The sequence below is a fragment of the Hesperophylax consimilis genome, chromosome 10, assembly GCF_061612785.1.
Source record: "Hesperophylax consimilis isolate HC1 chromosome 10, BYU_Hcon_1.0, whole genome shotgun sequence".
NCBI classification, from domain to species: domain Eukaryota; kingdom Metazoa; phylum Arthropoda; class Insecta; order Trichoptera; family Limnephilidae; genus Hesperophylax; species Hesperophylax consimilis.
The window spans coordinates 31,350,556-31,373,221 of record NC_142845.1 but is presented as its reverse complement, the minus strand read 5'-3'; the positions used below and the strand labels follow the sequence as shown (position 1 = coordinate 31,373,221).

The following is a 22,666-nucleotide window of genomic DNA, read 5'->3' as shown; positions in this document are numbered from 1 at the left end:
ATAAAAAAAATGCTTATTAATTTTTTTTTCTTCCGACTTTATATCCGGGTTAAATCTTCCCCACAGGAAAAACTAAACCCTTCCACACACTTTTCCACAAATGATCATCTAGTCAATCCACATTATGCAAGTGTATATAAGCATAATAAATACAAAACAATACAAGATCAACAACATGTTAACTCACCAGAGATCAAATGGCAAAATAATTCACTGACTCCAGATATTTTCATATCAGAGGGTTCGGCTCGGTAGACCTCCTAACTGGACCTATAAATCCCACTGATCCCTCAATATAAATATTTAAAAATATTTAATATGACGGATTTTATTATTATTTTATCAGCATTTATTATTCACGTTTTTTCTTATTTAAAATTTCAAAATTATTGACACAATGTTATTTATAGAAATTAAAGACGAATGTCACCATTCACCATTCAAGGACATAAAAGATGAGATTTGGAGAGAAATGTCTACGGGTCTTGAACATTATCCGAATATTTCTGCGGTGTTTATGCTATTATTACTATTTGATGATGGATTTATTTATTTTTCGATTAATTATCGACTCGAACTCATCGTGCTAATATTAACTTTATCCAATATGAATATGAACAAATAGAAGTGTCTGTTCGTTAATACGAATTTCGGGTGTATTTCTACGATACCTTAAAACCTATATGACGTATCTTTAACCCTGTATTTACTTCGAAAGTGTGAAAATTTTCCAAAAAATGATCGGAAAACCCAGTCACTATTAGAATATAGGGCTCTGAGATATTCTTTAGCTCTGATGTTAAAGTTTTAGTAGATCTACCAATAAAAAAGGAATTGCATTTGTTGCAATTGACTTTATAGAGTACCGATTTTTTAGTTCGAATATCGTATAATTTCTTATTTAAATTTAGAAATGTTACATACAAAATATTGCGGTTTTTAATAGATATATAGATATTTAAGTACCTATTTACAAAATTAATTTTGATTTTTTATTAAATAAGAGAAAATTGGAAACATACTTTTTTGGACGCGAGGTCTACAGTTTACAGAACTACTAGTTTAGCTTAGTAATACCTAAAACCAAACCAACTAACTAACCATCACGCCGTTTCCCGCAGGGGTAGGCAGAGAGGACGGACCGCCAAACAACACTTCTTGCCTCATTCAAATTCATACATCGTCTCATACATACTCTTCTACTATTCTGACACTTGACATGCCCGACTGAAATATCTGATTCACTTGATCGCGCCATGTCTTTTTCGAGCATCCCCGATTTCTGCTACCATTCACATTTGCGTCATATAATGTTTAAAAACGAATACGAATTTTGTAGTTTCTAAATATTTATTAAAAATTGCAAGAACTGAAGAAACATAATAATTTAATTCCGTTTACCTTAATTTTCTATGCCCTTCTATGCGGGCATACTTCAGTCCATGAATAGATGAGTTTTTCAAGAACTCATTCCAATACTCGTTTATACTTTTTTTAGCTTCCTGAATGGAATTAAAGTAATCCGTATACTTTAGCCGCCTTATCTTCTCTTTGAAATACGTTTTATACATAATGTGGGCGGATTATCCTCTGATCCAACCACCTCCTCGAGGCTTAGGCTCGATTTAATTCTAATATTGCTAATAACAAACGCAACCCTTGTGTACGTAGCCTACATTTTATTATTATTCATAATTAATATCGTACATAAACAGGATGTTCGGAAACAAGAAATAATATTAGAAAAAATAGAGAATTTTTTTCGAACAATTTAATTTATTTATATGTTCTACGCCCCAACGGGCTTTTACAAACATTTGATATCCATAATAATTTAGTTCAACAGTAATCAAGAAATAAAAGTTTGCCATTAAGGCGATGCACTACGTTGTGTAATATTTTAAATCGAGCCGCTATCAATAACACCCCTTACGTAGATGGCGATAAGGTTTGAATTCCCGCTTAACACCATCCGCCTGTTTTGATTTATGCAAGAAAAAAACATGGCCAAAAAGTGCCTTTTATTTTATTTTGTGGATTGTATTTTATAAATAACTTAATTTTCCACCTAATACAATAAAATCAAAACCGAAAATGGGTTCGTAAGTAGGAGATTTTGAACTTTAAAGCAGTTTTCATAGGCCTGTACATTATTTTTTTCTGGGCTTATAAAAAGACTTATATAAAAAATACTCGATTATTTCAAAGGTCAAGATGTATTCTACTCGCAGTATTTAATTAAAGCATCTGAAATATTTCTAGGCGACCAAATTTACAAACCAAAAACACATGATTTTGCATTACCGCTTATGGCATCGCCTTAAGTTATATAGAAATTTATTGCAGAAGAATAGTATTATGCTTAGCTTAGTTATTAATATTACTGAGGTATGTTACTATAGCCTTCTTGTAACTATATTCTGTGCAGTTGAACACATCTACAATTTCTGCGATGTTGTTGCCAACCGCACCTAATCTAGGTACAAGAGAGTATCTAAATGACTCGGTCCTGATATTGTTGTTTTAATTAAAAAGGATTTTCAATCGAGTAGTTCTAGTCGGTAAGTTGAAGGTGATTAGGTCATTTAATAACCCATTTTTAGCTAACAAGCAATTATCAATCCTACAATTATAATTTCCCGTTATTTTCCAGGAGTCTTCGCTAGTTTATTGTTTTTTTATTTTTTTATTTAATAAATGAGTATTCAAGTTGTTTTTACGCATTTATGGTTTATGATTGGTCTGAAAAGAAAGCAGCTGGAATTTCATGTACGGGAAAAAGTTTATCAGAAGAAAAAAAAATTAACCTAGGAGAGGCATCGAAAGTAGCTAGAACCATTTTTTGTGGGGTGATAATTCTAACGGACTGCTAACATTACGAAAGGGGCTATTAAAGATCTTTGTTGTGAGGTTATTATTTTTCCTTTCTCTTGATCTTGATTGCATTTTCCGATCTCCATCGAACAACTACTATCAACCACATCAACACAGAAACTGTTACATAATAAATATAAGTCTTCAAAGTTTTTCTCAGTATATTTTGTTGTGAACTTTAGATTCTACAGCATCGGACCGCTTCCTTCGGCTGACTGGATGACATAATAATATTTTATTATGAAGTCATGACCTAAATTCCTGCGCGAAGGTAAATATTGGGTCATCTCAATTTAAACACGTTGTGTTCCGCCTGGGGACGAGAGTGACCTGTTTCGGTTTCCTATCTTAAGGTAATAGAGACGGATCAAGGGTAGGAAAATTGCAACACTGTCACCGAGCGTGAAATCTCAAAGCTTTTCAAAAATGGTTGAAAAGAAAATTTGAGAAAAACATTTTCCTTTTCCATTTTCCCTCTTAAATTGCAGTGGTAAAAACGTGTCATTAGTCACACTCTCAAAGGGTATCTTGCTTCCTGAGAAAGCGAGATAAATCTTTCCATATCGATTTATCTATAAGAATATGTATGTAAAGAAGAAAAGTGTCCCACCGTGGTTTTTTTTTTAAACAAATCTATAGCTTTATTCCGAGATTGATGAAATTTCGCACGCTTGACGTTCGAAAAAGGAGGAAGATCACAGTACATAAGTTTTGAAAAAACTACCGCCAACCCATTTTCCGCCGCATAAAGCACTGTGAGTTGATATTTTACGTTTGAGGGTTAGCGGGAGCGGAAATTAATCAAGTAAGTAAAATGTTTTTTACGAATTTGCAAATTACATATACAACATGATGTATTCAAACGCGGATACATTATGCAAGCCCAATCAAACGAATAAAATTACAAATGTATGAATATTTGGCATGCGCCCAATGCAGCGTTTGTCGTCGACTGCTGTATTTCATGCCCAACTTGTGGCACGTGTCACGGGAACGGTCACGAAAACCGCGTAATGTTACACGTAATCATAATATTATTATTTTTTATAATATAACCTATCTAGGTGTAGTAGATATTGCAGATATTGCAGATATTTGCTGGGGCAGGGGCGAACTTTCAGGCAAATTTGATCCAGAAAATTGTTGAAATCGGCTTGTTTTGCGCCAATTTGTAAACCATTATGTTATTCGATAATTGCGTTGTCTATTGCCCAAAGGAGTACCTACGCATGCGATGCAGACATTTGGTCATAGTTCTTCGTTTTGTTTTACATAGATACCTTTCTTGAAATTCAAAGAGTTACGGACTGGCCGACCTTACTACAGAAATAGTTCGTTGTCCTGTGACGATATAGAAGGGTCTTCACCAAAGGCATGTCCTGTAGCTGTACTTTACATCCTTACGTAGCTACTAGTGGTGCAACGATTCTCGCTTTCATTATTCCGTGATTATAATTTTATTATGTTTCTGTATTGACTTTCCGTTAAACTTAACGTTCATAGTTAAGTACCTAACTACTCTTATATTATAATGCATCGGGGTCGTAATTGTTACAACATTATTAATCACAGTATATTATAATTGTGGGATTTGTAAAGCTGAGAGCATTTATAAAATATTTGCCTCAGGATACTATTCAATAAAATAATTAGAGAGACAATCAAATTTACCTTTCGGATGAACACCTTTAGTAAACTTTAAAAATCACCATTTTCCAGCTTTAAATTCTTAAAAAAATTAAACACACATTTGAAATACTGAATTATTATTAAAATTAAATAATTTTGGTACATATTTTATCTTGGTTCCCAAATTCAGTTCGAATTAAAAAAAAATAAAAGTTCATTGAAAGTGAACAATTTGACAACCGAAATTTGTATGTTTGATGATATGCCTTGATACTAAGTCATGTTCTTGGATGTTAAAGTATAATAAGTGTTGGTTCATTCGTCAATTCAATTCATCTTTCTGGAGTAAATTATTATTCTGCGTTCCACGCATTACAATCTCATGTGTTACGTATGTTTTATTATTTTAAACACGGGAAGGTATTTTTGCACGCGGGGGGATAAATATTTTGAAATTACAAACGTTTTATTCAAAACCTTCATTGATTAATTGACAGTGACGAGGATAATAATATTATTATAATTTACGGTTGTATGCATTCTTCAATATTGGTTAAATTACAAATATTATTTACTTCTGTTCAATACTCAATCGACTTTTAATGTCTACATACGTCAGTTGTTCTCTGTGTGTGTTTATAAAATTATTTTTATAAAAGAATTTCAAATATTCACAGTCGAATCGCGAAACCCATTGTTTGGAATTAAATGCCAAAAGTTTGGCATTTTGATCTTGCCCAGATTATTGGCCGACTATGTTTATGTGTATTTCCATCAATACGTTTGGTGTTTTTTCTTAAATAAAAGCTGTAGTGAATAGTGATCGTGAAATCTGGCTTAACAATAAATATCGTTCCAATCATAAAAGCTTAGAGTAAAAATAACCCCACGAAAAGTGGGACTTGGGCAAGTTATTGGGGATATGCCAACAGTTTCAACATGGTTTTCAACGACGAATACACGACACGAGATTATTATTTAGTCTGTAAACATTTTCATACTGGTTCCGACTGTTAGAGTCGACGACCAGATATGCAAAAAAGCGTCGTCTAAGTGAAGACCTATGGATTATTGCGGGGATAAGAATTGTTCTTGGCACACCCGAGTGCCAGTTGACATGATGGCAGTACTGCATTGGAATTACAGGGGATTCAAAGAGTTCCCAGAGGAAATTATGAAAAGCCGAAGTGAAATCATAACGGACGTCTACTTGAAGGAAAACTCCATAACGGAGTTTCCTCGTGACTTGTGGCAGTTTAAAAGTTTGAAGAATTTGTATTTGAGCGGCAATGATATCAAAGTGCTGCCGAAAGAAATCGGAATTTTGGTTTCTTTAAAGTCGCTGGATTTGAGCGGGAATCTGTTGACGTGTGTGCCCGAGGAAATATCGCAACTCGACCATTTGAAGTGTTTGATATTGGACGATAACGCTTTAACTCATCTCCCCCTTAGTCTAAATAAGCTAAGAAAACTAAGATATCTTTCCATTTGCGGTAATTTGTGTTTTTCCATTTGTTTATTTATTAAGGTTATGTACAATGATTCATATTAAATTATATTTATAAAGTAAACATAATGATAGTGAGACTCTTTGATCATCAAAATACAAGATCAAAATATGTATTTATTTGTAATCAAAGATTTTCTTTGAAAACCTTTTCGCGAGGTCAATGCCATCTATGGAAGATTATAGTGGTGAATCGCAAGAGAAATGCGTTCGTATTGAGTGCTCTAGTTCGACAATAAATTCACAGATGTTGCTGTTATCATTTTATCGCCCTCCTGTCAAATCGGAGACCTAATGTCAGACGTCACTCATAATATCATAATATTGTTTCAATCGTTCTTGCTTAGGTTAACTGCCAAATTATTCCACATTTTTTGCATATATGTGTATAAAAACATTTAGACAGTTGATTCTATCCTTGTTCCATGTTAAAGTTTACTGCAATGTTTGTTTGCATGGTGAATAATGATGACAAAATGAAATCCGGTGTTTGCTTGATATTTGATGTTTTTTAAGAAAATGTTGAAAATTGGAAACGTAAAAAACACAACTTGTTACTTTATTAAATTTTTCTATTATTTTGCATGTAATTCGTCATATCTTTATGACAAAATGAGTTGACAGTTCTGTTGATATGAAAGATCTGTGTAGATGACCATGTCATATTATGGCAAACATCCAATGTGTGGAACCTTGAACCAGACATGAGAACGTTGGCATTTTGTATTTGTTCTTGAATACTTGCTCTTAAAGCATGCTTCCTTGTTTTCTGTAGCTGTGTGCCAGTCCTATTTATAATTCCATAACAACAGAGATAGAAAATACATTAATAGATTGCTCTGTTTGCTGAGAAAATTAAATGCCATATTCTTGATGTTAATTCATCGAATATACATTGCCAAATGGCAGGAGATAAAACCCCCTGCAATTTCATCCCTTTGGAGTGAATTTTATATTTTGACTCACGTAATATTGCCATATTACCAATGCAAGACATGAACTCAGTGATGAATTTGGAAGGATGATAATATTTATCCTACACCAGGTAACACTATACATGTTGAAACAAAACACTTTGGCCGAAACTGTTTATCGACTAGCCGTCTTACTGATTAGATTCTTACACGCCTGTTCAACGTTGGTGTGGAAAAACGGCCTTGAGCCTAGTTTAAGACTGTTTTAATCAAACAAATGCCATGATGATATTTAAGTCAAGTCTTTCACTGTTCTTAGTTAACGCACTGAATAATATTTACACCGCGTTTATAAGTAAGGGGGTAATTATTTAATAACAGTATGGTAAATAAGTACCTTTTAGTATGAAATTTTTACAATTAACAAAACACATAGTTAGGTACACTAGTAATAGCATTAGTGCAATCGAAATAAGGATTTGTTTTTTATAATTCATAAAATTACTTTGATATTTTGGTAAAAATCAGTCACTTTGGGGTTTAACACATTAATAAAATTAAAATTTATATATAAACATAATTTTATTAGATTTTTTTTAAATAACTGAAACGGATTCAGTTATTTATTATTTTTATCAAAAAACATTGATATTACTTGAATAGTTACAAAATAAAGTTAAATATGTATCTCTTTTCAGAATTCATTTTTCTGTGAGACGAAAACATCTGAACTTTTCACCCATTGTATTTTTCTTGGCTTCTAAATTTGAATATGTACTTTCATCAGCTGTCTCGCTGTCTGCCGTTAATTTAAATTGCTTCGGTACGTTGAGTTCTTAGTTGTCAGTAGCCAATGGAGTGTATTGTGTATTTCCCAGCAATTGTTTGATGATTGATGTTTGTTAACTCCTGCTATGAAAAACGCTTTAGAATGATAATATTATGTTTGTATGCTCGAGGAAAACCAAAATATTCAATATTACAATGTATTGTTTATTTTCAGTGGAATAGCTTTTGAAAGATATACCCGTCAATGTAATATATCATTAAAGAAGAAGAAAACAGAACATCTCTGTGTTTTGGTTTTAAGATCTTGGGTTCAATTCCCAGTAGAGACTGTAACCATTTTATTTTTATGTGTCATTCTGTTTCACATTTTGTTTAGATTTTTTAGTATTATCTTCTTCTTCAATAATGTATTGTTTATTTGTAATTATTCATAATATAACTTATGTCCTTAACTTACAAGATTTATAGTATCAATCTGATTTTCTTGCCGGAATGCTGGGGATAGAACGTCTAGACGTTAGGAGAAATATTGCAATGGTGTTAGTGGCGCACAAGCTGCTAAATGGGCACATTTGCAATCCAGATATTCTGGAACGAATTTCTTTTTATGTCCCTGATAATTTCATCAGAGCTAGACAGCACAGATTATTTATTTTTCCAAGGGGCAGGACCAACCTACCAATGATCATGCCTTTGGAGAGAATAACTACTTTGTTAAATCACATTTCTTCTGTGATTGACATTTTCAATTTGAACCAAAGAGAATTTAAGACGGCAATAAGCATACTATTTAACAAATCTGGTTAATCAGATAGTATTGATGTACTTACCCATGCAAATAAATGTATGTACTTACTTATTATAAACTGTAATTTATAAACTGTTATTTGTGAAATGTAAATGGATTATACTGTTTTTCACAATAAATCAATAAAATAAATAAATAAATAAATTTTGTGGGAAAATCAAATCGTTTTCCGAAATCTCTAAATAGTATAAAATTCTTTGTTTGTCTGTTTGTACGCTTAGTTCTTATAAACTACGCAACGGATTTTGATATGGTTTTCACTATCATCTAGAGAATTTCCTCCGAAAGGTTTATAATATATATAATACATGCATATTGTATTTACAGAAAGTAGAGAAAAGTCAAGCAATGCCGGGTGCACGTCAGCTAGTTCATTTTATAAAATAAAACCACATATAAATGAAGTTAAGTTAGTTAGTCAACTGACTTGAGGCTTAGTAATAAGGTGACAATACACACATGATAAAGATGCATTTTGAAGAATGTATTGAATATTAAGAGTTTGTTGTGGCATATTTTGCAGACAACCAGCTAACCTGGCTCCCACAGAAACCAGTGTCCAACTACTATGCGGCGGAGTTCCGCTTCTGGAGGAACAGAACGCTGCAACACATTCCCTTCTCCCTGTGGCTTCACATGCTGCGGGACCAGCAAGTCCGATTGCAGAATATTGGGTAGGTGGCCATCAATTTGCCAATTTACTGTGCTTTTTAACTGGTTTAGAGCCACGAAAAGAGTATTCGTTAATATTTTTCTTATGCAATGGATTAAGGTACTGAATGCTCTTTCTGAAAGTCTTTTTTAAATGCCATTATATACACACTCGTCATGTAGAACCAGAAGACATAGCCAAATATCAAATGACAACCCTGGTGAACTTTATAAAAGGGACCGGATTACTGTTAAGGGAATGAGATAAAATGGGAGATAGCACAAAGGGCTTATGGCAGTGTTTCCCAGCCTTCTTTATGCCATGCCCCACCGTAGTTTTTTCAAAAGTCAGATCCACCATTGGTATCTTTTTTAACTAAACAGCAAGTAAATTTTCAAATCTTACTGTAGTATGTTTGTAAATATATCAACCCCTAATGAAATTAAATAAAACCTATTCTAATACATATATTTTAACCGAAATTAAATTTCTGTAACTAACCATGTTCGCAGAAGTCAAGCTCAATGGAAAACATTCGCATTCATACTAAGGAAAAACCATTATCATGTTCTTACTGTAACTATTCATGTTCACAAAAGACAAATTTAATGACTCACATTCACACTAAGGATAAACCATTTTCATGTTCTTACTGCGATAATTCATGTTCACAAAAGTCAAGCTTAAGGGGGGGCTAGGGTTAATTCGTACGAAAAAAGGCATTTTTTTGTGAATTTTTTGTGACAACACAGTTAAAATCTCTTTATTAAATCTAATAATACAGTAAAGTATGACATTTTAAGAATGTTGTATAAAATTTTCACGGAGAAATATTAAAAAATACGGCAATGGCAGCAATTATTCGGACGCGTCTCAAAAAAAAGTAGAATGGCGGTGCCCCTCATAACTCGGTGCTGGGTCATCTGAAATCAAAAAAATAAAGTTCATTTGTTAGATAATAGTTTTTCCCAGGTAACGCTGGGAGGGTTTTTCCAAATTTTAATTTTTCACTTTTTTGGAACACTTTGAAGGGAAAAACGCTATTTTTAGTGAAAAAAATCGGCTAATTTGTTATTGTAAAATAATAATTATTAACAAATTTGAAAAAAAACTCTCCAGCGTTACCTTGTAAATTATGTACAAAAATAGTTTTCAAAATTTCAAAAGGATCGGTGCAGTAGTTTTGAAGTTATGACGGGCACCGACTTTGAAAACGTGAGTTGTGGGAAAAACGCTTTAAAGTTTTGAACACTAAAAAATCTGGTATTAACCCTTGAGACGTTGTTGATTTGCACGGATCGAACCTTCTACAAGCTTCCATTTTTTCAAAGACAATAACAAGCACTATTTCGTTCTCTTTCTGACATAAAAGAAATAATTAATTTTTAGATGAGAGGAAGAGAGATATATGCATTTTAATAATGTGCGGTCGTTCTGGGACAAATATGGTCTTAGGAGAGTATAATGCGCGCACGGCATTTGGGACTGTTTGGGTCTTAGAAGGTCCCAAGGGTTAAACGTTTATAAGCAAATTTTATCGGCTTACCTCACACTGAATCATCAATGCCAGGTCCATAAAGGATGTTGCTATCATCCATGATGTCTAAAGCACCTTTTTGCTCCTGTCTACGACGAATCCTGCCTTCTTTAGTTTGTCTCTCAGCTTCCTGCTCTGCTCGGCTTATACGTATGGTCAGGTAGGGATTAAAATCCGACAGGTATAAAAATACTCGTAACTTCGTCAATTTTGCTCCAATCAACTTGAAATTTGAACATAATATTCTTAACATATTAAGCATTTATTTTTAAAAATTTAAAAAAAATGCAAAAAAAAAAAATTTAAAACCCTAGCCCCCCCTTAAGAAGACACATTCGCACTCATACTAAGCAAAATCCATTCTCATGTTCTTACTGTGATCATTCATGTTCACGGATATCTTATTGTTACAAATTCGCACTCATGCTTATAAAAACTTATGTATCATGTTTTTATTATAATTATATATTTTATTTTAGGAAAATGAACAGTTACTTGGTTGGTTTATACATGTGCAATTTACTTAACTGAGAAACCAATCATAGATTTCCTCATTATACTTATACATTATGTATAAAACAATTAAGCAGTATATTGTCTACATCCTGCACAGTTTCTGTGTTTTTAGATAATTATTGAAATTGTAATGGTTTCATTATCTTTTAAGTACAATTTGGCGTATATTTCAATTTTGTACGTATCAGGCATTTTTTTGTATGACTGATGAGTCCCTTTATATGTGGAATGTCTACATGTCTCATCTCTGAAGCATGGTGCCCCACCTCTGAGGCGTTATGCCCTACCGGTGGGGCATAACGCCTCATGGGAACCTTACGTCAACCGTCTCCTATAGTAAAAAAATAAATAAAAATACACACTCATCCGTTCAGGTGGATCAAGGCTGATGTATCCAATTGAATTTAGTAGACAATTCTCATATTTAAATGTCTTTGCGTATTATGGCTCTTTACATTAACGGCGGCGCGGCATATTTCATACAAAACTTGAATTTCAATTAAAGGTCAAAATACTTGACCAAACTGAATACTTAAAAAAAAATTTAATCGCAAGATGTATCAAATATGTATCTAGTTCAAATATGTGAAACTTTATTTATTTGTGATTCAAATTATAAAATATAGTCCACTAAAGAAACCAATTTTTCTTGATTTAGTTTTTCGCAATTATTTGTGAGTTAATGGTAATTATTTAAGTTTTGTATGAAAAAGGCTGCGCAACTTCAGGTTTCACTGTGATTTTGGGTTGGCGAAATAACAGTGACTAAACTGTAATTAACAAAATATGTTGTCTGAGACGACGGATGCTAATGAAGAGAGACCGAACAACTATGCATACTCTTTATATACCCACATTTGTCTTCCTCTAATACAAGACTTTAATTGAACATTCATAACATACATATATGAATGTATGCGCGAATTTAACTAGATAGATTTAATCCTAATGGACCCAAGTTCTTCAAACAAACTGCCAAGTGATATTATGATAATTTAACTGCTTCAAGTTTTAGGCACAAAAGCTACCACATAATTATTCTGTACAATAATTTGAGGTGATTGTGAATAAACAAACAATGAATAAAATTGTTTGATATTAAAATCTTAACTATAAACCGGAATATCTAAACTTTGAAATTGAAAAAGATCTTGATACCAGCTTTTTCTATCTAGAATTTATATGTCAATGCATCTGTTTTCAGCAGAACCATGACCCATAATCCTATTTAGCCATTGACTAATTACGACCATCAATGTATTTAGCCATATAATATCCATTGACCTGTCTAATAATAAGACAAGATGCCAATTTTTTGTTTAATCCAAACCTCGGTCGAAGCCATTTAATAAAGATATTGTATTTTTTAATATCTTAATGAGAAAAACTCCAAATTGTAATATTTAATTATTGAAGACAAAATTAGCGATTCTCAAACAAAAAATTGGAACAGAAAAATCTGAAAAAAATACCGACATATCATAAAAATTCGGTCATCTGATAGTATTATTGTCCTAGCGTCTGGACGATGTAGGCCCTCTGATTGGTCAAATTAAAATTGTCTGTTTCGGGTAAATTCAGCTAACTTGAAAATTAAGACACTATTTCATACTAAAATAGGATCGCCTCATAATAATACGAGATTTCTTAAAAAGCATCGTTTCTGCTCATATAATTTTTGGATAATATCGAAGAAAAAATGTTTTAGAAAGTTCATAATCCATTGGATTAATTACATTACAATGAAAATTATCCACAGTTACGTGATTATGTTTGACGTTTATAAAAAATCACGCGTTCTTTCAATGGCCGATACGCACGACTATAGATGGCCTACAGAGCGCACCTCGGGCGGTATAAAAACGAACCAAATGAATGGCGCGAATATTTAAATATGCAGCTCACAATATTTGACTACTTACGATTTACAAGCGTTTAATAAGAAGATTTCTTCTGGAAGCTTATTACTTTGTAATGGCATTTTTCATTATTATTTATATTTTTTTTGCCTATTAATTATATCTGATTTTATATTGACATGTTTTCTAATTTCTAAAATTTCTAAATTATTTATTTGCGATGCTTTATATCCTGAGTGAAGTATTTTAAGACCTGAATTTTTATCGAAAGTGTGATCATTATTCAAAAGATGATTTGCAAACTCAGATTCACTATTTCCATTTAGAGCCCTGCGATATTCTTTAGTTCTGACTTCAAAGTTTCTATTGGTTCTACCTTTGTAAAAGAAATTACAATCATCCCAATTGAGTTTTTAAACTCCTGATTTTTTGTTTGAATTTTGCTATCTTTATTAGAATATATTTCTTCATTTTGTTATTAGTGTAAAACGCCAGTTGAATAGTACCTGCCAGGATTGTTTTTATATATAATTTTAGAAGTATCGTTATCCAGAAACAGAATTCTACGCCATTGTTTATTTCTATCTTTAGAAAGACCGTTTGAAGAGAATATGTTTAATTTTTTTATTTAGTATTTCAACTATCAATTTATTAGAATAACCGTTATTAAATGCTATTTGTCTTATGAATATATTGTTTTATGGTTATATGCTATTTGTTTTATTCAGGTCATAAAATACTTCACTGTAAATAATTTTGAAATTTTAGAAATGAGGAAACATCCAAGAATTTTTTTATAAACTCTCTTTTTAAATATTTTCCCACTTAACTGGTCTTTCCCGTCTAACGATATTGTATTTCCTAATTATTATAAACCCAGCCTACTCTTACCCCTCCCCCCTCCTTCCACTTCTTCTTTCTCAATTGCAATCTATATTTAATTTTTGACTTCGGTGTATACACAATAAAATGTAAACATTATATTTATTTATTTATTGGACAATTTGCATAGCGCCGCTTTTGTGAGATATCACCTCAGGGGCGCATATTGTAATAATCTACCTTTATATATAGATTTTTACTCTCCTGATGAAGGTGTATATATAATCTAACTTTAAACTTTATTAGATACAGAAACAGTTGTAGGTAAAGAATTACCACCAGTTGGAGTAAAATTAACACCTTTTAATTAAACCGACTGCTAATCTCATCGCACAATAATTACTCTCCTTTTATTCATAAACACGGGTAAAATTAATCAATTTGTAATAATCTATTATTTAAGTCAACTTTGTTATAACTATCTTTAATTGTGACAAACTAAACGATATTGATTCAACTTATAGACATTGACGGTTGTAACACATATTTAAGCACTGCAAGTCTCCTATGAGCTAATTATATTAGGTAGTAGGTACGATAACAGTTAATATCAGTTGTAGACATGTAGTCAATAATAGTGTTTCATTTGAAATAATCCATCACAAATACGTAAAATTTCATTTATTCAAACAACTGTCATTCTTATTTTGCGTAAATTTAGCATGTTATTATTAATTAACTCCTTCCTGTTCCGTGTTTTAACAATATATATACTCACCCTCTCTCTGTGAATGTCCTAATATCTATCTATTAAATGTAACTGTTGTTAATATCACTTAAAATGGGCGAAGCCTAACTAAGAGTTGCCCGCAGGGCCTAGCAGAAAAAAACCCGCGGAGCGGGTTTTTAACTGCTAGTATTTAACTGTCATATGACCATGACAGTTAAATATGACCGAAGGAAATAAGGATGGATTAGCGCAGTTGGTAGAGCACCGTCCATGAAAGTCCTGGTTTCAAGTCCCAGATGCGCCCATATTTTTTTCAGTTTCAATGTTTGAGAATCGCTAATATTGTCTTCAATAATTAAAGATATTGTAATTTAGAAGAGAATATTTAGTGTCTGTATTTATGTCTGTTACTAATAATCTTAACATTTTTGTTTCAGTTGTTTTGGCTACCCCTACACCTACAAACAAGATATGAAAAATAGAATACAAGTGGCCAACAACTTTGTCATTCCCGATACAGAAATTGTTTTACCCGAGCAGTTTGACGACATCCAAAAGTACCCCATTCTAACCCCTCCCACGCTGTACGAACTAAGTCTGAGGCAATGCTCTATGCTAGTCAGCAATGTGGCAGCGGATATCCTGAACAATAACCTCGGGCCAATAGAGCCACACAGGTTGGAGAAGATGGCGGAGGATGTCCTGAAGATGAAGGAAGTGGATGATAATAATAACTCGGTTAAGAATGTGTTTGGGGAAGTTTTGCCAGCATGTTTGAAGGATGAGCTGGCGAATGGGCCAACGGCTGTTTGTGAATTTTATATTTGCAAATCTCCACTGTTTAGAAGTACAATATTGGATATTACTAGCCGGTAAGAATAATCATATTATTTATTTATTCAAAAATAAGTAAATTTATTAAGTATACCATCTTTTTACTAAGCATACCTTGTTCAGAGATGAGAGTTAATACTAGGTGTGAACTAATACTAGTTTCGAACTTATTTCATCCAAGTGTTATCCGAACATCCACCATACTTTAGACAACCTCTTTTGCATACCGGCTTAATGACCATATTTACTTATTGGTGCTAACTAACAGTCCTTCAATATTTTTTGTGAATCGCTTGTTTATCATGTTTTTTTAAAAGTATTGTCAACATCCACTGTCAACAAAAGTTGAAAAAAAGGACTCGCCCAATTGTTTTATTTGAATTCGAGATACAAAAAATAACTCAAATGATATTCAAAGGGAGGAATAATGGAAACATGATAAAGATACCAATGCATCACAGATAGACATTGTTGTGAAATTGGATTGAACTAAATGTATCAACAAAATGATTATGTGTTATGTTTATTAAATTAAAGAAAAATGGTAGAACTTGCAGACAACCTGCCTTGTGGCAGCACAGCGTGACTACTTTTTTGTTATTATTAAAATTCTAGAAATATGAATGTTTTATAATAAATAAACCATAAAGTACCCTTTCTCATAGGGAAGCGAGCTGGGCTGAATATTTTTGATTTACATTTTCAATATTCCGTTTTGGTTGAAGTCTGCAAAGTGGAGTTCTTAAGAATACTTTGCCTACATTGCTTTTAGTAGATGAAAACAAACTTACTGTTTTCAGTTAGGAATGAATTCAGCATTTCAGGTTTAAGCTATTCGCAAACAATTCATTTCACAATTGGTTAGCTATTTTTTATTATTAAAGGGCGGAGACGTTTTACACGTAGTTCCCGTGAGCACTTAGGCCATAGGCCCATTGTGCTTTCTTCCATTCAGTCCCTTTAATAAAGTTCACCAGGGTTGTTATTGGGTATGTGGCTATGTCTTCTGGTTCTACTGTATGTCTCCCCAGGTATCTGAGCCTAGTTCCCACCAGGGCAGGACATTGGCACCATAGGTGAATTGGAGTCTCTTCATCCTCTTCACATTTCCTGCATCAATTGGTTTTTTCCACTCCCAATATCTGCATGTGTCTCCTGAGATGGCAGTGTCCCTACCAGTTTCCTCAGCGAGTTTCTGTCCATATCGAGTAGTTTCTTGCTTTGTCTAGGGTCTTTTATGAGTACTTTGGATTCTCTCATTCAAGGTGCCCCCTCTCCCATTCTTTGCAGTCCTGGGATTTGACCCACCTATCAATATGTAATTTTGTGTGGCAAGCTGCTACTCTTACGGCCGGCTCGGATCCTACAAGTGGTGCTTTCGCCCCTTTCCTTGCTAGTTCGTCAGCCCGCTTGTTGTCCTCAATTCCTTTGTGTCCTGGTACCCAGATTAGGATTATTTTATTGACGGTAGCGAGTTCTGTAAGAACAGTCCTGCATTCCATCACCAGTTTGGAGTCGTATCGGTTACTTCCCAGTGCCATTAGGGCTGCCCGGCTATCAGAACATATGCTTATGTTCTTATTCCTGTACCCGATACGTAATTCTCCTGTGCGCAGGCCAAGATGGCTTCCATCTCAGCTTGAAACACAGTACAGTGTGTTCCTAGAGGTATACTGAGTTCCCTCTTAAATCCCTGCAGACAGACTCCGGCCCCTGTTCCCTCCTCCATCTTGGAACCATCTGTGAACCAGATTAGTTCCTGTTTGGAGGTAGGACCTGGAACCGTGTCCCATTTCTCCCTTGTGGGGTAAATCAACCCAAACTGCCGTCTGAAGAAGTATTCGGCTTGTTTGCCGTCCTGCTTCATTCCAGCTGTCAGGCTAATTGCCCTCAGTCTTGTTCCAATCTCTGTATGACTGTTTTTGGGCAGCTCACCTCTCCATTGACCTTTGCATTGTAGCCTGTAGGCTGCCGCCATCGCCGCCCCCTCTATTTATAGGTTTAGTGGGGGTAGGTTCAGGAGCACTCCCATGGCTAGTATTAGAGTGGTTCCCCAGTGCCCTGTCCCTTATGTGCCTATCCATTAGCTTCTCCATTGTCTTCAGAAGGAAGGAGGTGAGACTAATTGGACGGAATGCGCCTGTTTGGCCGTAGTCAGTTCTCCCAGGTTTATTTATGAACACTACCCTCGTTTTCCTCCATGATATGGGGATGTATCCGAGGGCGCAGCACGCCCTCAGGATCTTAGTCACCGGAAGTAAGATTGAATCTAGGCCCCTCTGTAGAAGTGCCGGAAAGATTGCCCATTTAATTTTGGAGGGAGTAACTATTTTAGCCGCAGTGTCCCAGTCCTTACTTTCCCGTATAACTTGGGCTGGTGGTGGACCAGTGTCACCTGCTTCTAACTTTTTGTAACCGGGAAAGTGTTTTCCTAGCAATTCCTCCAGTTCTTTCTCCCAGTTATTGGTAAAGCTTCCATCATCTTTCCGGAATGGGCCTTTGGCTGCCTCTGGGTCTTTGGCAAGAATTTACTGAATCCTTGCTGCCTGAGAGGTGGTTTCCACCTTCCCACAGTACTTCTCCCCGGAGTCTGTTTTGGCTTTCCGGATTGCTTCCTTGTATTCTTTCTGGTATTGCTTTTGAGCATCCCAGTTTCCAGTTTTTTTTGCCCTGTTAAAGGCTTGTCTAACTAGTTTCCATAGCTCATGCAGTCTTCTGCACCACTACGGTGTTTTGTCCCTGGTACTTGTCTTCAGAGAGCTTATTTTTACTATTTTCGTATGCCCTTATCATTGAGTCCCTCAGTAGTATCGCTACTGCGTCCCCAATTTCTACGGGGCAACCGTATTTAACTGAGAATCTTACCATTCCAATGCTTAGCTCTCCTGAATACCGAGTCCAGTCAGTTGGTTTTGGGTTCCTATATGTGTCGGTCCCCATTCTGCTTGTCTCCCCCTGTAGTTTAAATTATATGTGTCGGTGATCCGACAGGGATGCTCATCCGAAACTCTCCATCCTGAGACTCTTAGGGTTCCCAGGCTTAGGTCTATCATTGGTTAGCTAAGATCATCTAATTACTGCAGTGTTTGTAATATTTTTTCTTTTCATTTCAGTTCCACAACAACGTTAGAAGGCCCAGTGGACATCTTAGTGACAGCTTTCTTCTGCTCAGGGCGGTGTTGTGAGAAATGGCGGAAAGCGAATAGAATATCTCCCTTCAAATGGGTTCAGATATGAAGGAGATATCCAACATAGTTGGAGGTTCAAATTATTATGGGATGCATCATTATGTTGTAATGGTAGGCAACTATGTTCACCGAATGTGATCTGATATAAAGATAAGCGGTGCAACTGAAGGTGCTACAACTAAAATTTAAGGATTTATTTGTTGTGATTTTTAATTCGGAAACTGTAAATGCCAAAGTTAAAAATGATTATTTAAATTATATTGTAAATTATTTTGCTAAAATTTAATTATACTAATTTTATTGTCTATAATAGTGTGTACATATTTTGATGTAACCCCATTTAGTGGCTAATCGCTAATACACATTGACGACATTAATTAACGTCAACATGTTATGTGTAGCAAAATAGTTCATGGTGTGCTATTTTTGAATGGTATGCGCTTTGAGATGTTCTTCAAATCAAATGTGTATACCCAAAAACTTACACAATCTTACTACAATCTTGGATACCAGTCGGTAAAAATACCATGTGTAATATTATTTGTATAAGTCAGTATAAATATAAAAGTAAGTATGTATGTAATACCTTGATCTGACACATCTCCTACTTGTTGTGCCTCTCCTAATGGAGGTTGGACCCTATCATGACTATTATTTTTACTTCTCCTAATGGAGGTTGGACCCTATCACAACTATTATTTTTACTTCCAATGAAGGTTGGACCCTATCACAACTATTATTTTTACTTCCAATGGAGGTTGGATCCTATCATGACTTTTATTTTTACTTCTAATGTAGGCTGGACACTATCATGGCCATTATTTTTACTTCTCCTGTTGGGAGCTTGAACCATATCACGACTATTATTTTTACTTCTTCTGAGTGGAGGCTGGACCCCATCATCACTATTATTTTTAATTTAGACCCGAGTTCTCAAACTTCTAAGGCTCACCGCTCCCCTTGCCTCCTTATTACCTTCACTGTCCCCCCCGTCCTTCTATCCCTGAGGCCACCACCACACCCCTAGATATCTCCAGTGCCCCCAGAGAGGCAATATTATATAGGCAACTTGTAAATTGCTTTAGAAGCAGCCAGTTTTTATTTACAGATGTACCCTCGGAGTTTCTTGTTAGGACAAACCAACAGTTGTAGTACTTTGTATTTACTGTAATGAGGTGAATAAATATATTGGAGTTTCTTGTACTTTGTTTATGCTCTGGACTACTTTTTCATTGTCGAATCTCTGTTTGAATTCTGTAGATATCTACAGTAGAACATTTAAAAAACATCCAGATTTTTGTTTGTAGTTTGTAATGTCAAGGTCTGTTTCTATGCCATATGCAACTTTTGGAATGGTTTACGGTGTATATTGTGTTTTGAATTTTCAGGAAAGTTTATAAAATGAATTTAAATAAACCCCCTGTTATCCCCTCCCCCAAATGTAATGCAATATATAAGCCATAGGTTAAGAAATATTTGTACCAGTCTGAAGATGGCCTTAACAGGCTGAAACCGGTTACGTTAAAAAAAAATATGTAGTGGAAAAAAGTTTTAAAACCTTTTATTATATTATTTTCAAATAAACTAAAAGTTCAGACTTTTAGATTTATGTTGGTATTTTTTTTTATCAACGTGTAATATAGGTATGTAATTCTTTTTCCGAATTTTCTACTAGCTGTACCCCGCCACGCGTTACTGTGGCCCAGTCTTTCTGTGCAGATAGAGAAACAATAGCGCGTGTTGATATTACGTCCAACAGATTGCACTGTTAAAAAAAAGCATGTTTTTAAAAGGAAATTTACATTGGATGATACATTTTGAATGTTATTTCAACCGCCATGCTAAGTTATGGCTGGTGAAGTTTACAGATTGAACATTTTCATAATATACATAATAGTTAGTAAATTATACATTATAAATTATATTTCATGTCCAACAGATTGGGCTGTTTTTCAAAAAAAATTTCAAAGCAATCGTTGAAGAACTTTCGTAGACTTTAAACAAAGGAACATTTACAGTTTTTATTTATATAGAAGATGATTGCTTCGATTTTAGTAAGAACTAAGCTTGATTAAATAAATAAGAATCCATCATGTAAGAACTTATGACCCAACAAAATTGCTAAGTAACTACATACAGACTTTTGAAACTGAACCATAAATTACTTTTGCTTTTCAATTGACCTCTTCACACCATCTACGGTGAAAGTCCCCAAGACAATTTGATTATTATTTCAATACTCAACATGATACCCATATTAACTTGTATAATGTTAAGTATTGGATTTTATATTTGAGGTATTGTGTGATTTGAATATAAATGCCAGACCATTTCGTAAGTTTCCACAGAGGCTCGTTCATTATTGTTTCTTTACAATGTATATTTTATTATTATGATAGTGTTTTGATGATGTCAATGAGGTGAAGATTGTAAATAGGTACCTATTATATCAGAATTGAAATGTGTTGTGATCTTTTCTATCTTCCACCTGTAAAAAATAAAATATAAGATTCCAATTTAATCGAAGTTATTTAAAAATGAATAAATATATTTTCAATAAATTAATTCTGTCTTTTAAATTTGAATTTTAGTCAAAAATCTACCTGCAGTATTGCTTGCTATTTATTTTAAAAAGTGCTTTTTTGTATAAAATATTTGTCATGAGTTTCTGGACGTTGCATAGAACCTAGATCTCAAGATAGATTATTGCAGAGAAATTACCGTTAGCCCTTATCTATTCAAATAAGCTGGTAGCAAACTAGAGTTTCTTTTCTAACTTCCTACTGATATCATTATACTTATAGTTAGAAATTAAGAGGCCAGTTATCAAATATGTTTATTTTCCCCTGTTTTCTCTGCTAATGTGTAGTTATTTTTTTAGCAATAATATGCTTTTAGAATTATACTTCAGACTAATTTCTTTGCTTCGTTAGTTTACTTCAACACAGGGCCTTAGGCCGTTAGCCCATATTACCTGCGAACTCTTCACTTCCATATCCAAGATTGCGATTGGATTTATTTTTATGTGAATACCGCACAAAAGTCCCAACTGTCTAGAACCAGAGAGACTACACCAGGGCGATTGTGAGAGTATCTTCCACTCTGGAACGTGCCGCAAATATACTACATATATACATTATTTTCAACTACCTGACGTGTACCCGGCGTTGATGGGGGTTATCCTTAAGGCGATGCACTACGTCGTGTAATATTTTAAATTGAGCCGCTATCAATAACAACCCTTACGTAGATGGCGATAAGGTTTGGATTCCCGCTTAACACCATCCGCCTGTTTTGATTTATGCAAGAAAAAAACATGGCTTAAAAGCTTTTATTTTATTTTGTGGATGTTCAGGCATAAATATTAAAAAAAAATTCGATCATTTTATAAAAAACTTAATTTGCCACATTATACAATAAAATCATAACCGAAAATGGGTTCGTAAGTAGGAGATATTGAACTTTAAAGCAGTTTTCATAGGCCTTATACATTATTTTTTTCTGGGCTTATAAAAAGACTTATCCCGATTATTTCAAAGGCCAAGATGTATTCTACTCGCAGTATTTAATTAAAGCATCTGAAACATTTCTAGGCGACCAAATTTTCAAACCAAAAACACATGATTTTGCATTACTACGTATGGCATCGCCTTAAGAGAAAGACATATACCATGGCGGAGTTTTCTGTAGGTCTTTTTAAGATATACAATTCCGTGGTACATTATTTTGATGCATCTCATAAGGTTTAGCCAGCATTAGCAATGTAAGCGCCCGAATTTTTTTTACGACTTTTCAAAAAATCAACTTTTCCCTACTTTATATAAATATAATATGCATGTCTCCAAATGATAGTGTATAACCTATCAAAATCCGTTTCGTAGTTTAGAAGAAAGAAGCTCATAAACAGACAGACGCGGATAGCGACTTTATTTTATACCATTAAAAAATATTAATAAATTGTGAAATAACATAAATAAATTAAATAAATTTCCTTGCTCACTTCATTA

The 22,666-nt window shown here is 34.0% G+C and overlaps 1 protein-coding gene across 1 annotated transcript; it reads left to right on the top strand.

The window, feature by feature from the left end:
* Positions 1-5,459: 5,459 nt before the first annotated feature.
* On the top strand, positions 5,460-21,224 carry LOC149420614 (uncharacterized). Its single transcript, XM_089636835.1, has 4 exons — positions 5,460-5,996; positions 9,045-9,195; positions 15,075-15,509; positions 18,585-21,224. Exons 1-4 carry the CDS (start codon positions 5,567-5,569, stop codon positions 18,706-18,708), a joined length of 1,140 nt encoding a protein of 379 aa, XP_089492961.1. The 5' UTR covers positions 5,460-5,566; the 3' UTR covers positions 18,709-21,224.
* Positions 21,225-22,666: the final 1,442 nt, after the last annotated feature.

Bases quoted from the DNA above. Each gene is read 5' to 3' on its own strand.
- LOC149420614 (XM_089636835.1), top strand. From the start codon at position 5,567: ATGGATTATTGCGGGGATAAGAATTGTTCTTGGCACACCCGAGTGCCA. The intron at 5,997-9,044 runs GTAATTTGTGTT...CATATTTTGCAG, and splicing joins AAGATATCTTTCCATTTGCG to ACAACCAGCTAACCTGGCTC. The intron at 9,196-15,074 runs GTAGGTGGCCAT...TTTTTGTTTCAG, and splicing joins GTCCGATTGCAGAATATTGG to TTGTTTTGGCTACCCCTACA.